Here is a 15,741-nt window from a genome sequence, read left to right on the forward strand (position 1 = left end):
GATTCTAGCGATGTTACAAGATCAGATAATAGGGAAGCCATGGTGAGGACATTTTCCCACCGGTTAATAAACTTGTGACAACACCGGTTTCACCGATTACACCGGACATTCTACAAGAAAAGATGACGCTCAGTATGTGTACAGTAGAGCACTTTACCATGGGATGGCTGTGTGTGTGGCCTCTCCGGTTGGGCTTTCACGCTGCGTTGCACACACCGTCTGTGACCGTTCCTTCCTCCGCACGCCGATTGCCTCATTACAGTTATGGTTCCCTGATGGCTTTGGGTCTAGATCGGAAACATTGACAAATAGGCGTTTTTCCCTTTTTCGCTTTAACACCAAATCCTCCGCCATCGTTCTGTCTGTCAACTGCCTCTCGTCCCGTTTGTGTGAAATCTGACTCCTGCTGCTCTGAGCTGAGACTCGGTATGGAGCAGACACTTTCACTCTCAGTTTGCAGCGGGGTTTTTTTTCTATAAGAGTAAGTAATGTCATCGGTGTACACCCAAATACCCTGTAACACTGGTAACACTTGACTACCGCGGCAAGCCGATCACATATCACACAAAAACCCATCTTGTCAGGCTTTAAGTGATGCGTTTGTGTCCGGCAAGCCAGAGCACGAACCAATCAGCGTCCTGTGATGAGCTGCCAGCTTCGGTAAGAGTTTGATCGACAAATGGTTCATCCAATCACCTGCCAAGTATTTTTTCATAACCCTGCATAACAACTAATTGCATCATGTGAAAAGAGATTCCCTAAATTGCCATCAAATAAAAAAATATTCTGAAATTATTTAATTCTTTCTTTAAATGAAGAATTAAGAGTACAGCACTAACGGGTGTAGCATCTCTATTTCCCATCTTTATCCATAACATGATTGATTTCCTGCCGCCAAACTAGCACCCAACCTGTCCGTTTATAAGCGTGCCAACACTCATTTCCGGGCCAGATGAAGTTTACACTGCGTGTAATGTGCTGTAGATGGTTATAAGTGGAGGATGGGAGTCTAGTGTTACTTCCAAGGAGTGGAGAAATGGTTCTCCGTTATTGATTTGCTCCGTGACCGAACACTTGTGTTTGTAATTATAATGACGTTTATGAATCCTATGTTTTTGAAATAGGATTCAAAAACAAGTTTAACTGGGGGAAGTGGGAAATGTACCTGTCTTGAGTGCCAACTCCAGCTTGTATGTTGCTCTGAGGAATCATAAATTCCATCTCATGTGAAAAACAGGTAACTAATCAAAGCGTTGCAGGAAATATTGAAGTGACGATTATCATCTGCGGCTACAGAGAGTGTGGGGGGGGTTGCAGTTGACAGTTGAAGCCAGCTACACAGGGTTAGCAGCACATCAGGACGGCTTTGGTCTTGAAGATAAAGACATATGAAGACGAAGGGCCTGTCTTCCTGATGATGCTGATGTGAGCGCTGGAGACATTAGCTGCACAGTTATGGAGGAGAGGATTGAGAAAGAAAGAGGAAATGTATCTGTACACACATAAAGACGTGTGATTATTCATGAGATACTGCGAGCACAATCGTTTTATGATGTGTGTACATTGTTTTTGCCCACACACACACACACACACACACACAGGCGTGACCATGAGTACTTTGTGTGTACTAGGGGTGGGCGGTATACCGGTTTCATCACCGTCACCGGTGTCACATTCGGCCACGACATGGATTTTGCAATACCGTCGTTACCGTGATAAACACACACACAATGGAGAGACAACACCCAATAAACTACGTCACACCCACACAGGATATCTATGGTTACGTACAAGCCACCGCCGGGCGAGCAGCAACATACGCATGTGGCGTCCACACAGACAGCATTGCTGCTGCAGAGCTGCAAGCCGTCAACGGATCGTTTTCACCGTCTGTTTTGGTTGAGAACTGCGCGCATCGCTCGGAAAAAATTAGACAACACACGGCGAATCCGTGTAGCCGATCCGCGCTGCTCACAGTCCATGTGTCTTCTGTACAGTACCGGTCCGACAGTGTGACTCTATACGCTGGATATTTTCAAACTCTTTCTTCATGTGGGTTAAAATGTAGAACAGTTATGTCAGCTTTCTGTTTCTTCAAGGATGTAAATTCATTTAAATGTCATGTAGTTCCCAGTTTGGCGGTCTGTGGTGGTCAAAAGAGGTGATAAAACGTATAAAACAACAGTCGGCTAAATATGTGAAAAAACAAACCTGGCTGAGATCCAGGTTTCTCAGTAAACGGCTCCAGTTCACTCACAACTGAAAAACAACAGCATGACTGTTACTATTAACTTCGAATGAATCACATTACATTTACATTACGGGGCAGGCTACCCGTTCACCCATGCCTTTGTGTGTGTGTGTGTGTGTGTGTGTGTGTGTGTGTGTGTGTGTGTGTGTGTGTGTGTGTGTGTGTACTCCTTGGTGCCACAAGATTGCAGGGGTCAAGTTTGTCCATTCAGATGCTCACAAAAGAACGTTCCCCTCAAGGGCAGCTTCAGTGAGGCTTTAAAAGGGGAACTATGTATGAAGGAGTTGTTTTCCAGCTGACCCTCCTGGCAGCCGGACGTCACGGCGTCCTGACAGAGCTCTGCCTCGTGACGTTGGAGTGATGTAGCGAGGTCAAATGGCGGGTTTGGAGTCGTGACCTCAACAGCGTCATTCTTCGACTGTTGGATTGGAACATTAAGGGGTCTAGTTTATAGAAAGTGTGGAGTTACTGTACACACGGACGAATCTACTCCTATCCAGCGCCGCTTGCTGGCCATCTCCAGTTCAAACCCTACAGTGAGGAATAAGAGGTTTGTCTTTCTTCCCACACTCACCCCACCGTCCCCTGCTGAGACCAGACAGAGCTTCTGTTCAACTCTCCTCTCCACCCTCCTTCTTCACCAAACATTTCAGATGCCCCCCCCCCCCCCCCCCGACCCCCTGGGGCTGAAAGAAGCCCATTACCTCACTGTCCTGTCTCAGTGCGAGCACACACAACCCTGTCAGTCCAGGCTGACAGGAGTCGTGCTGTGCAGTAACACCCGACCCACTCTGTATCTGCGGCACCAAGCTGTGCTGTAACCGACTCAGTCTTCCCCTCACAAATCGCCACGCCGGCCCCTTTAAGAACCGCAGCACCCAGCATCCTCGGCTGCACGCTGGCGCTACATGATGTCACAACCAGGCTCCTTGCTGGGTCTGTCATCTTCTCCGTCTTTTTCTTTTAGCTGTTTTCTTTTTTATCTCACAATGGATCTATCTTGGCCATTTCTTCGTCCTCGTCTCACCTCAGATCCCCTCCAAAAAATACCCCCCCACGGCCCGAGACTGTAACAGGAGCGAACAGTAAGCCACGATGTCCTACAGCATGTCCTGCTGTCCTGCTGGGGAGTTCTCGAAAGCAATTTCCTGCTTATCAGTCTGTCAGCTGTAACTTGTGCTGCTGTATGACTACCCCTGTGGGACAACGTATTCTGGCTGTGGATCTCATTTGTATCTATCTATTATGGAAAGTGAAGGCGGTGCAAATTTGTCTTGTCTTGTGGAACGCACCGTAGACAACATCAGCATCGCCAGTGGCAGCATGTGGAAGATGTTCTGCTTAGTGTCTAATGGAGCTTTATGGTGTTCTATTATGAACCGGAAAAATGGGAGTGTGTGAAGTATCTTGAGGGTGTGTGTGTGTGTGTGTGTGTGTGTGTGTGTGTGTGTGTGTGTGTGTGTGTGTGTGTGTGTGTGTGTTTCTGTGTTTCTGCCATGCCATTAACTGAGCCACAGAGATAAAATACATTTTCATCCCACTATAATTCTTCCCATTACCCCTTTCAGAAGGCATTTAGCAAATCTCTCTCAAAAAAACCTGAGGGGTGAATTCTTGGCTGCCAAAATGAAGCGTCCATTGTGGCCTTCCTCTCAGTGCCGGGGGGACGGGATCCGGCTTCCTGTAGATAGCCCCTCATTCATCACCTGCTCTGAATAGCACGCGGCGTCCGAAAGATAGGGCCGCGGATAGAGCAGGCACAGAGGCTGTGGATCGGCGCTTCTCTGGCAGGCCAGGTAGGGTGCCGTCAAGCACAATGTGCAAGGGGGATTAGCTTCAAAGCGGGGAAGCGAATGGGCCCCGGGCCCCTGCTGTCCTTTCGAGGCTCCGGCTGGGGCTGCACGGCGGGATGGTGTGGGGGTCACTGGTCCCCCCGCCATGGGGGAGTGGGAAGGGAACAGAGCCTGGGAAAGGCTTGGGGGGGGAGCTCTGCTGCCAAGGCTCACCTCTCAGCAGGTGACTCCGCTCACAGTCGTGCTGGGATACGGACTTGCTTCAGCTGCCAGGATGATTAAGCCCTGAAAGATTGGGGCTTTGTGTCCCATTAGAGGTGTTTTATTTCCCCCTACTGTATTGTGTGTAGCTGGTTGTAACTCCAATGAGACTGAAGCTATGTTTGTACCGCTAGCCTTCTTGTTGACTGGTGCAGCTCCTTGCTATACTCTCACTTCATACATCCTTCATTAGCAACATAAACCCCAATGATAGCAGCCTGGTAACTGCTGCTTGAGCGTAATCCCATTAATTGTGAAAACTGATATTGATTAATTAACTAATCCTGAGATTATAATTACAGGTAAAAGCAGAAAGCATCTTCTCAGTTCTCCTCAAAGTTCCTGCCGTCCTCGCCTCCCTCTCCAGGTTTTTTTTTTTTCTGATTTGGGTTTATAATGATCATCATAGTCATCGCCTAAGCCGATTTTCGCATGCTGTCAGGCGCATAGCATGGGGGCATTGGGTAGCTACTGCAGCCAGATGGCTAACCCCTACCAGCTTGCTTGCATAGCCCAAACTAGCTGCTCTTTTATATGCCGATGGCAGAATAAGGGCGAGGGGGACAGATTTGAAGAGAGAGAGGACATTGAGGGCCGGTCTGTACAATCGGCAGGAGAGGTGGGAGGGTGGGTGGAGCGAGCCAGATGTAAACACATCACATCATGTCGTCCTCTGACAATGTGAGGAAGCGGAGAAACTTTTCTCGCGTTTTTTTTTTTTACCCCCACCTTCCTACCCAAAATTTCGTCAAAATCGGTAGGGCTACATGGGCGTTCTAGGGGGTTTTAAGGAATGGGACGAAGAAAGAATGAATGGATCGGTGGATGGACAAGTTGTCATGACGACAGGATTGCTCTGAGTGTGTGTTGGCTGATGAAGTCTCTCTTTGCCTGCTTGTCCAATCAGATGGCTGAGCAGCGCATGCAGCACGAGCAGGAGAGGACGCGGCTACAGCAGCAGCACAGCGCGGAAAAGGACAGCCTGGTCCAGGAGCGCCAGTGGGAGGTGAGCAGCCTGGAGAGGCAGGCCAGGGCAGCCCTGCAACAGCACCAGCAGCACACCCAGGAGTGGAGGAAGCGCGATGCCCAGGTAGGGGGTCTCCACTGATCCACGTTTGCACACACACACACACACACACATGCTGACCCACCGCTCTCCCGTGGACAACCATTTTGTATGTTGCCCATTGACGTCTTCCTGGGGTTTCAAAAGCACAGCGGGTTAAGACACTTTTTTTTTTTTTTTTTACTTGAAGCAAGACAGATATTAATCTTGGGTGTGCATAATTGTATAGATTGCTGTATCTGAAGCGAGCGTACGGAAGAATTTAGATATTTGAGTACATTTTATTTGGGCAAAAACGGCGTAAGAAAAAGTAAAAAATGGAATAAACAAAACAAAAAAAATCGCTTCAGACCGAACTTCTAACATTGTTCTAATGTTTTTTAAATAATTTCTTTTATCGCAGCGGGGTTTCGTGATAGAAGTGTAAAGACGTGGTATCCTGAAACCACAGGTAGCCACATGAAGGAGAAGAAATCTGCTCCGTTGAGCGCCAAGCTTTTATTTCCAAAAACCCTGGGTTTGAATTTCTCTTTTATTTTCCGCTGTACGGTTGTGAACCAGCGGCAAAGCGCCCTGTACTCCCACCGAAAGTGCATCCCTGCATGGCATTCTCCTCTCACCGCAGGTAGCCACCTCCCTCCGGAAAACGCCGGTTATTCCCCTTATTCCAGCATTGACCGCCACAATGAGTCTATGACATTTGGGTCTATATTAATGGACGTCCCTGACACCTTCTCATACCCCCTCACACACCCTCGCTCTGTCTTCGCCCCTCTCTCCAGCCTGGGCTAGCTTGGAGAGCTCTGTGGGAAGCCATTTGACAAACCAGCCCCCCAACTGGGGATATGTTTGACTCTTCAGGCTTCCTGATGAAATGGACATTGTCAGCATGCAGAGAATTTTGTTAATTGGCCATTAGCTGGAGATGCGCGGTCCAGCCACAGTCGCACCAAATGTCTGGCGATGAAATCGGACTTAACGTAAACTATTTTATTTTATTTTGTAATCACTAAGTACAGTATTTTGTGGCAACCACCAATAACAACAATTGAATTTTTTCTTTGCCTACACTGTATGGAAGGTTGAAAGCCTATTTTTCTTGTAAAATGCAACAATATTTGACGCCTTAAGAGATCAAATTGTAATAATTTTTGTAAATGTTTATGTGTTAACAATGAAACTGGAAGGGATGCTCCCGCTAAGGCTCAGCATGGCCCCCTGTTGCTAGCTCAAATGTCAAAACATTCTGTTATTCGTAAGCTCTGTTACACATTCAGACAATTATTTTGCAGACTTGAAGCCATCTCATACCGCCACACCAGTCCTCTACTATACTGGCTGACTGGTGTCACAGCAGTCTCAAATGTCTTTAAAAAGCTAGAAGCTGTATGACATGAGGGTGTTTTTTCCCCTTTCACTCCAATGTTCCCTCGTCTAATATTTTTTTGGAAGATGTCTTTCACAGCACCGACGGCTCCAGCTAGTGTGTTGTTTTTTTGGTTTTCTGGTCGTCACAACAGGACATTTCTGCTGATAACACGCTGTCCTACTCGTGTCAAAGTGACGTGCAGTTTGACAAATCTTAGGATCTCAGGGAGGTGACAGGGAAACTAACTTCCCCCAGCGCTCATCTCGTATTCTCAGTTCCTGTTTGCTCATGCGGCGTTCCGAGTGGAGATCAGACGCCCGCCTAATGTCAGATGTTAAAGCGGCAGAAATCAAGATTTTTCACTCAGGCCTTGAGAAAGATAGAGGACGGGATTGTGAGGTCTCTGAAAGCGGCGGGGATGTGAGCTGGTTTGACTTCCTGTGCGAGCACCGTTCTATGGATGTGCTGTTAAAATGACAAGAAGCTGACACACCAGCAGCAGATATGTATTAAAGATGAGCAACTGAGCAAAGACACTTATTATTAAACACTTTTGCAATACCAAAGTTGTTTACCCTTTAAGAACTCTGTACTGTCACCCTGTCAGCAATGTGGCCTCCACTGGCAGCCTTTCTAAACGATAACAGAGCTGTGAAAGTAGTGAAAATACTAGGGTTGTCAATCGATTCAAATATTTAATCGCGATTTATTGCACATTTTTTATCTGTTCAAAATGTACCTGAAAGGGAGATATGTTAAGCTTTTAAAACTCTTATCAACATGGGAGTGGACAAATATGCTTGTTAATGCAAATATATGTATATATTTATTATTGGATATCAATTAACAACACAAAACAATGACAGATATTGTCCAGAAACCCTCACAGGTACTGCATTTAGCATAGAAAATATGCTCAAATCACAACATGGCAAACTGCAGCCCAACAGGCAACAACAGCTGTCAGTGTGCTGACTTGACTATGGCTTGCCCCAAACTGCATGTGATTATCATAAAGTGGGCATGTCTGTAAAGGGGAGACTCGTGGGTACCCATAGAACCCATTTTCATTCACATATCTGGAGGTGAGAGGTCAAGGGACCCCTTTGAAAATGGCCATGACAGTTTTTCCTCGCCAAAATTTAGCGTAAGTTTGGAGTGTAATTTAGCCTCCTTCGGGACAAGCTAGTATGACATGGTTGGTATCAATGGATTCTTTAGGTTTTTTCAGTGTCATATGATGCCAGTATCTTCGCTCTAGCTATAAAACTGAGCCCGCTACAACCTAAAAATCTCAAAGTTGCGTTAATGCGTTCAAGAAAATAGTGGCGTTAAAACAAAAACGCGTTATTAGCGCGTTAACTTTGAGAGCCAGTTTCAGGGTCCGGGTATTTTGCACGCTTTTGATTTTTCTGCTGTGACGAGTCAAAAGTTCTTCTGTGAAACTGGGTTATAAATGACCTTAAAGCATCATTAATTGTTTTTTATTTGACCTTATAAAGTTGTTATGCTGAGCAAACATTTGCCTGTTCCTGACACTTTGACAGCCCTAGAAAATATGAATACTGAATTTCGAAAAAGAACATTTTGTTTATGCATGCAGAAAACGTAAAGCAAACACCACGGCTTCTCTTCCTCTTTCAATTCTCTCGGGCTTCTGGGAGGATTTTTTCAAACAACACGCTCCCACCACATGGGTCAGATGGACAATACATCACCATCGAGGGACATGTCAGCAACAGGCTGCCCTAATGCCTGCCGTGGCGATTGAACCCAGGCCTCATTATTTCTGCCTCTCTCCCTTCTCACACTTTCTCTCTCGGTCTTCCTGGAATCAGCGCGAGGACGGTCGACAGCTCGGAAGTTGGCTGAGTTAACCGCGCACGTCAGTCACACACTTATAGGATGAGTAACTCCCGCTCATCCCCTTGATGTGGCGGGACACTAATAAATAGCATTCCTTGTGTTTGAGAAGGAAGGCCAATGAGTCGTAGCAGTTTCTTTTTTAAACGGGGACATGCTGTCCTCATCCCACCAGAGTGTGTTGTCCTAAAAACTTCCATGGAGCCGCTACACGTTATAAAGGCTGTCTGTTGTGCACGTGGAGCTTCTATTTGACAACATTCACACTTTTCTTTTGCTGTTTTTGCCTTAAATGTCATGATATCCCTAAAGAAAGCACAGGAATTAAGCCGCTGTATTCGAGGCCTGGTGTGCGGTTGGCATCCCACCGACTCAGGGGATTAACTATTCCCAGCCTCGTGGACCTGAACGTTCTCTTAAAAGAATAAAGTATTTGTTTTTAAATACCAAAGTATGAAAGGAAGCTTTCATTTGGCAGCCTGTCCGGGATGATGAAATGTCTTCTTGCTGGTGAAACATGTTTGCCCGCAGCCAGTTGTGTTGTTCTGTCAGCTGATCAATGCCCCCCAGAGGACGACGGAGTCCTCTAGGCTGTTTTTGGGGGGATCCAGCACCAGGACGGCCTCTGACTCGCCCCAAATCCTGATGTAGTGGCCTTTTTCTTTTTCTTTTTTCGCCTCCCTTCTACAGATATTATGATGAAATCATCTACCCATAATTCCATATTTTTCAATTTATATAGAACTTATTTTATGTTCTCTACAACATTAAGCATTTTTGGAGAAAGTAAAGATTGATTGTATTATATGTAGGGCTGTCAAACGATTAAAAGAGTTAATCGCACATTTTTTATCTGTTCAAAATGAATCTTAAAAGGAGATTCGTCAAGTATTTAATACTGGGCTAGTATGCTGCTTTATGCATATGTATGTACAGTATATAATAACACCAAACAATGACAAATATAGTCCAGAAACCCTCACAGGTACTGCATTTAGCATAAAACAATATGCTCAAATCATAACATGGCAAACTGCAGCCCAACAGACAACAACAGCTGTCAGTGTGTCAGTGTGCTGACTTGACTATGACTTGCCCCAGACTGCATGTGATTATCATAAAGTGGGCATGTCTGTAAAGGGGAGACTCGTGGGTACCCATAGAACCCATTTACATTCACATATCTGGAGGTCAGAGGTCAAGGGACCCCTTTGAAAATGGCCATGCCAGTTTTTCCTCTGCAACATTTAGCGTAAGTTTGGAGCGTTAATTAACCTCCTTTGCGACAAGCTAGTATGACATGGTATCCAGTATCTTCACTCGAGCTTTAAAACTGAGCCCGCCACAACCTAAAAATCACAAGTTGCGTTAATGCTTTAAAGAAATTAGTTATTATATATATTTTCATTAACCTGTTAACCTTGACAACCCTAATTATATGTTTAAAAAAGTGACATATTTCACTGTAATATACTAAATGTTGTGTCTGTGAGGCTTCTCAGTTGTTAAACATTAGCAAGACTTCACAAACTAGGACAAGCGTTATTAATTCATTTGAAGCCCTGTTTTGTTGTTTTTTTGCAAACAACGGAATTGTTTGTTCTATGCAAAAACCCCATCATTCATATTTTCCACACCAGCTCCTCCTCCAAACTCATTTTATAGGTATGATTTTCCCCCGATTAATTATTTTTCAAAAGGAACGTACCCGCCATCTGGACTTCAAACAGCATGGGGGAGAGCGGGAGTCTTGTGAGGTCTTTCTTCTGGGCCGCGATGGACTAAATAATGATGCTGTCAATTTTTCAAAAGCGTCTCAATCCTGAGTACGTGATTAAGACGTGTCAAATGAAGAGGGTGATGACAGACTGAGTTAAGCTAAGCTAAGAGGATGCCTGATGAAGGGAACAAGACAGACAGATAGACCAGTGTGCACATTGATTGTCATTTACCAAATGATTGGTCCCTGATATCTGGTGTCGTCAAGTGGATCTTGTCTCGTCACTCGAGTGATTTCCAGTAGCGGATCCCACTGAGCTGGCTTGTCACTGTGTTTGTGATTCTTTGAGTTCTTTCATCACATCTTCTCATCACGTACTGTACTGAGCATTTATGATAGAACCGAGCTGATTTCTCTCTTTTTCATTCAGACTGAGCGATTGATCACGGGCGAAGTCATCAGTGACTGCTGATGCTCTGTGATGTGTTGAGTGTTACAGCATGCTCTCTTTCAAACCATGAAGCCATTTTAGTATGTGCATACATCACATCTTGGATTTCAGCCAGATGCATGCACATGCATTTTGATTTGGCTGACAACAGTAAAATATTCATTACGACACACCGATGCATATGTGTTGCATATATCTGATTCTAAACACTACTACATTATGGATCTGTTGAGGGAGAGATTGTCAGGTTATGGTTTTATTATTATTCCTCAGTTATATTGCTGCTAACACAATATCAGTACAGCTTGGCTGCATATCCCCCTGTTCCAGCTCACAGTTTTACTTTCATGACAGTATTTGTTTCTGTTAAATGGTCAAATTAGGCTCAGTGTGAGGGCCAGATAAATAAAACAGTTAAACGTGCAGTAGGCAGAATGTTTTTGGCATCTTTGGGCAAAAATTCCATAATAACCTTTCAGCATATTGTAATTCAAGTGTTCTGGGAGATAACTAGACTTCTGCACCTCCTCATGACTCTGCTTTCAGGCTTTAAAACATTGAAATGGCCAATCACAGGTCATTTCAGAGAGAGAGCGTTCCTATTGGCTGTTCATTCAACGGAGGCAGCTGTCAATCACTCGAGAACTCCGATCAAACGGTCAAACTAGGCAGCGCTGATCAAATATGAATCAGTATATTCTGTTACTGTAATGCCTATTTCTAGTATAAAATGTTTTCAGAATCATCTTGTAGTGTACTGTTTAGCTGTAAAATGAGAAAGTTTGCTACGGCTGCTGGGCGGTGCTTCGTATTTCCTCAACTGATATCAACATGGCTGCCGGTTCACAAACTTTCTCATTTTACTGCTAAACAGTGCACTACAAGATGTTTCTGAAAACATTTGAGGAGAGAAATAGGCATTAACGTAACAGAATATTGATTCATATTTGATCAGCGCTGCCTAGTTTGACCGTTTGGTCGAAGTTTGCGAGTGATTGACAGCTGCTCAGAGACAGCAAGGCTCCAGCTTGGCTCTGATTAGTTGTTTTCCTCCGGTCTGTGAAATCCTGCAGATGCCATTAGGAGCACCAGAGGACACAGAGGAACATGATTTCTCATGATTTCTCAGGATATAGCGACCGTTTTATAAGAATAGCTTTTTTAAATGATATTTGCTCTGTTTCTACTTACTGCAGCTTTAAGGAAAAGGTTTGTGAACAGATAGTGAAGAAACCGTTATTTGTTTCTCACCATGAGTTAGATTAGAAGATAAATACCATTAAAGATGTCATAGGAACCGATACTTCGGTACCAAGTTGATGCCAAAATTCTGAAAATGCGACGGTACTCGTTTTTCTACGGTACTGCACAAAAAAATCAACAAAGACACAACACAATGAGTCAACGGCACAATAGATGACACCACGCAGAGTCATTGAAGGGAAGTACATAGTTCCTTTGCAACAACAATAAGGGGTCAGTAAAAGCTATAGTCATAAAAAGCAGAAAGTGCAGCGGTCATACAGTGATAGTGATATGTACCGTTAAGGGCTTGAGATTAACGTCGTCCCGGGGACGATAGAAAATGTGTTTGGGACGCAGTTAACTCAAGGGCACACACTCTATATTTCCCTGGTAATGCTACATTGTGAACAACAAATCGGTGTTGAAATCTGGATAACAAGAGCTAGTTAACGTTAGCTGCTCACTCCGTTCAGGACTGTGCTGCTAACTGGCTGCTAACAGCTAACGCTAACTAGCTCTCGTCCTGCCGATTTCAAAACAGGAGGTGCCATCGATTTACATCATGATGCGTTCAGGCTCTAATCAGTAAAATGAGTATTGGGCGAAGGTAAATTCTAATGTTATCATGTTCAAATGTAATCTTGTAAAATGTAGTTTTTGGTGAGAAACTTGAATAAATCCAGTTGTTTGAAGGAGATGTTTTCACATCAATATAAAATAGATAATAGAGAGGAAGTTATCAGCTGTTTAACTTCATAACAAAAACCAGTATGCAAACGGTAATAAAGGAGTGTTCACATAGTTCACATGTTGAATATTGTTTGTTTAAACACACAAACATAGTTACGGCACAAACATGGGAGTGGTATCAATCTAACTCTCAGCAAAAAGTCAATAATAGCATCTCCCAAAATGTCAAAGTATTAATTCAAAACTTCTCCGAGTAGAAAAAAGCTCTAGACATAAGTTAGATTTGTAGCTCAGGTCAACAGAATTTAAGCTAAAAGTTTTCCACCTGTCATGCTAATGCAGACTATATTCTCTCACAGCAGTCATTTGAGGTGCCACAACAGGAAACGCACAGGTGCAGCTATCATAATGAGATTAATTACGGGATGCCCCATTTAGGTAGGTGTGCCTGTGAGCCATGTCAGTAAGCCAACATGCACAATGCCAGGGCCTGGCACCGACATGCCTAGATGGAATACAGCTATTATAAATGCTATTAGTTACACCTGTGTTTGCCAAGTCATTAAAATGATCTGCTGTGAGAAAGGTTTATAGTTATGTCACCTTCATGCAATGCTTCATCACTTTCTTCTTATGTTATTATATCACTAATATCTGACAGTTATCCACAAACACAGTCTCAAATTAGCACACCAGTAGAATAACTGACTTTACTGACGACCCATTTCTCACTCTTTATTCTTTTGTTTCACCAGTTTTAATCGGAAGTGATTCCGAACATGTTGACACCCTTCACTAAAACATAATTGGTGCGTATTATAGAACAGTGACAGGAGTGGCGGCGGCAGCGTTGTTGTGGTTGTCGACAAACAAAGTTAGAACAACTCCAGGTTTATTACCGGCACACCTTGGTTGTTAAGTCCATAAAGGATGCTGCATAAACAATTGCCATAACAGGCCACTTTGACATGGGACCAAGGGCGTCAAATACAGATGCTTTGCCACAGCCATTAAAGTTCGATACTGCCGCACAAGGCACGCTTGAGCGCCAGTATGAGACGCACCTGGCTTTCCATTAACTTCAATGTAAACCCATCCGTGGCAACTAGTGGTGACGTAGTTTAAAGATTGAAAGACTGACGGGGCAGGAGGGAGGGGAGGTCGACCGCTGTTCGTGTCCCGTGCGTTAAGTTTCACTTTCACATCACGATCAGCTGTTCATTTGTGTCTCATGTTCACAACGTCAAGTCACATTTTCATTGTACAAACAAAGTAATTCTAATCCCAATCATGTAGTTTTTCCCCTTAAACCTAACTAAGTGGTTTAGTTGCCTGAAACTAAGCAAGTGCTTTTATTTAATTCACAACATTAAGCACGTGTTTACTGCGATTTCATGGCGTGCTCGCCCCTTGACCTCTGACCTCAAGGTATCTGAATCAAGTCAGCACACTGACACACTGACAGCTGTTGTTGCCTGTTGTTGCTTCAGTTTACCATGTTATGATTTGAGCATATTTTTTATGCTAAATGCAGTACCTGTGAGGGTTTCTGGACAATGTCTGTCATTGTTTTGTGTTGCTAATTGATTTCCAATAATAAATATATACATACATTTGCATAAAGCAGCATATAAGTATTAAATACTTGACAAATCTCCCTTTTAAGGTGCATTTTGAACAGATTAAAAATGTTCGATTAATCACAATTAAATATTTTAATTGATTGACAGCTCTGGTAATCTGTCTGTTAAAATCTGTTAACCAGCGTTTGGTTTTTCTCCCACGTCTTTTGTCTTCTTACCTGACACAGTTTGACCCAATATATTTCATTCGACGTTCTCCTATTGTCACCAAGAGCTGCTTCGTCACAAAGCTCCTCATCAGCATGCTAACTAACGTGCCCTGCTGGAAGCGGCTGTGCTCACATGCCTCCAAAGGAGAGACGTGCTCTTTTGGCCTCTTAAGTTTCTGAAGTGTCATTGCTTCTGTTCTGGGGAGATTATACTCTAACGTATTAAAAAGAGTTTTGGGAGACAGATCATCCACATTTGTTAAAGAGAGAATTATACATTAAAGATTCTCCAGGGGCTCAGATCCAATAGCTGCTTGCCCTTGAAGGCCCGAGCTGAGCAATGAGACGGGTAATGTTGGGAGACAGAGTGGGACATAGAGAAAGAGGATTGCGTGTGTTTGTTTATTTTTTTTTTACCTCATATTCTCTCTGAATGTGCTGCGCGCCATTGTATGTGTGTGTGACAGCTCGACCATGTGTGGCTGTTTATGAATGTGTGTGCACTCTCTGTGTCATACTCTCTCCAACACTGGCACACACAGAGCCGCAGCATCTGCCTGTTTTTTGTGACACTCCTTTGAAGTCTCTTTGATTCTCCCCAGTGCCCGCTAAAAAAGACTTCAGACACTTTCTGACTGATTGCCTTAACGTGGCGTTGTCCTTGGATGCCCAGGCTGTTGGAGGAGGAGGGGGGTTAACCAAAGTGAGAAATAAACCAAGTAAACCAAGGAGAGTAATGAGGATGTGCAATAGCTGGGGGATACGTGCAATATAGGTGAGGAAGTGTGAAACACGGCAACTGCGATGCTGTTTTTTTTTTTGCTTGTTGTAAATTGTAGAGAAAAGAGATGTAGGTTCATTGCATGTGTCAGACCAGTCTTATTTGTGGTGTTTCAGAGGCTGTTGGGGTTGGGCTTATTAGCATTCCTAGTAAGTAATGTTGACGCTCACTGGCAGCACTGTTAACAGGGCTCTTCTGGGTAAAGTCAAGCCAAGCTCAGCATTTCAAAATGAGAGAGGTCAAGAGAGGGGTCACGCCATCGCAGCAGCAACCCCTACACAAACACTGAGAGAGGAAAACAGGAACATTTTAGCATGTTTGTGAAACTTTTCTCTTACACTTAGTTAAACTGCACATGCACTCCCTCACACTCGGTGTCTCAATCTCTCTGCAGCATCTCATTACTCAGACCTATCAGTATACAGAGTATAGAGAGCTGCAGGAATGACTCCTAGTTCT

The 15,741-nt window shown here is 44.1% G+C and overlaps 1 protein-coding gene across 2 annotated transcripts in view; it reads left to right on the plus strand.

The window, feature by feature from the left end:
• cep112 (centrosomal protein 112) overlaps positions 1–15,741 on the plus strand; it is a 133,763-nt gene that overhangs the window by 66,860 nt on the left and 51,162 nt on the right. For both annotated transcript variants that reach the window (XR_012596791.1, XM_074656745.1), the window contains exon 20: positions 5,213–5,395. Coding sequence is in view for 1 of the 2 variants with exons in the window: in XM_074656745.1 (XP_074512846.1) it covers positions 5,213–5,395 (183 nt within the window). In the remaining variant the exon portion in view is untranslated. The remainder of the gene's footprint in view (positions 1–5,212; positions 5,396–15,741) is intronic.

The sequence above is a fragment of the Sebastes fasciatus genome, chromosome 13 (genome assembly GCF_043250625.1).
Source record: "Sebastes fasciatus isolate fSebFas1 chromosome 13, fSebFas1.pri, whole genome shotgun sequence".
In the NCBI taxonomy this organism is placed as follows: domain Eukaryota; kingdom Metazoa; phylum Chordata; class Actinopteri; order Perciformes; family Sebastidae; genus Sebastes; species Sebastes fasciatus.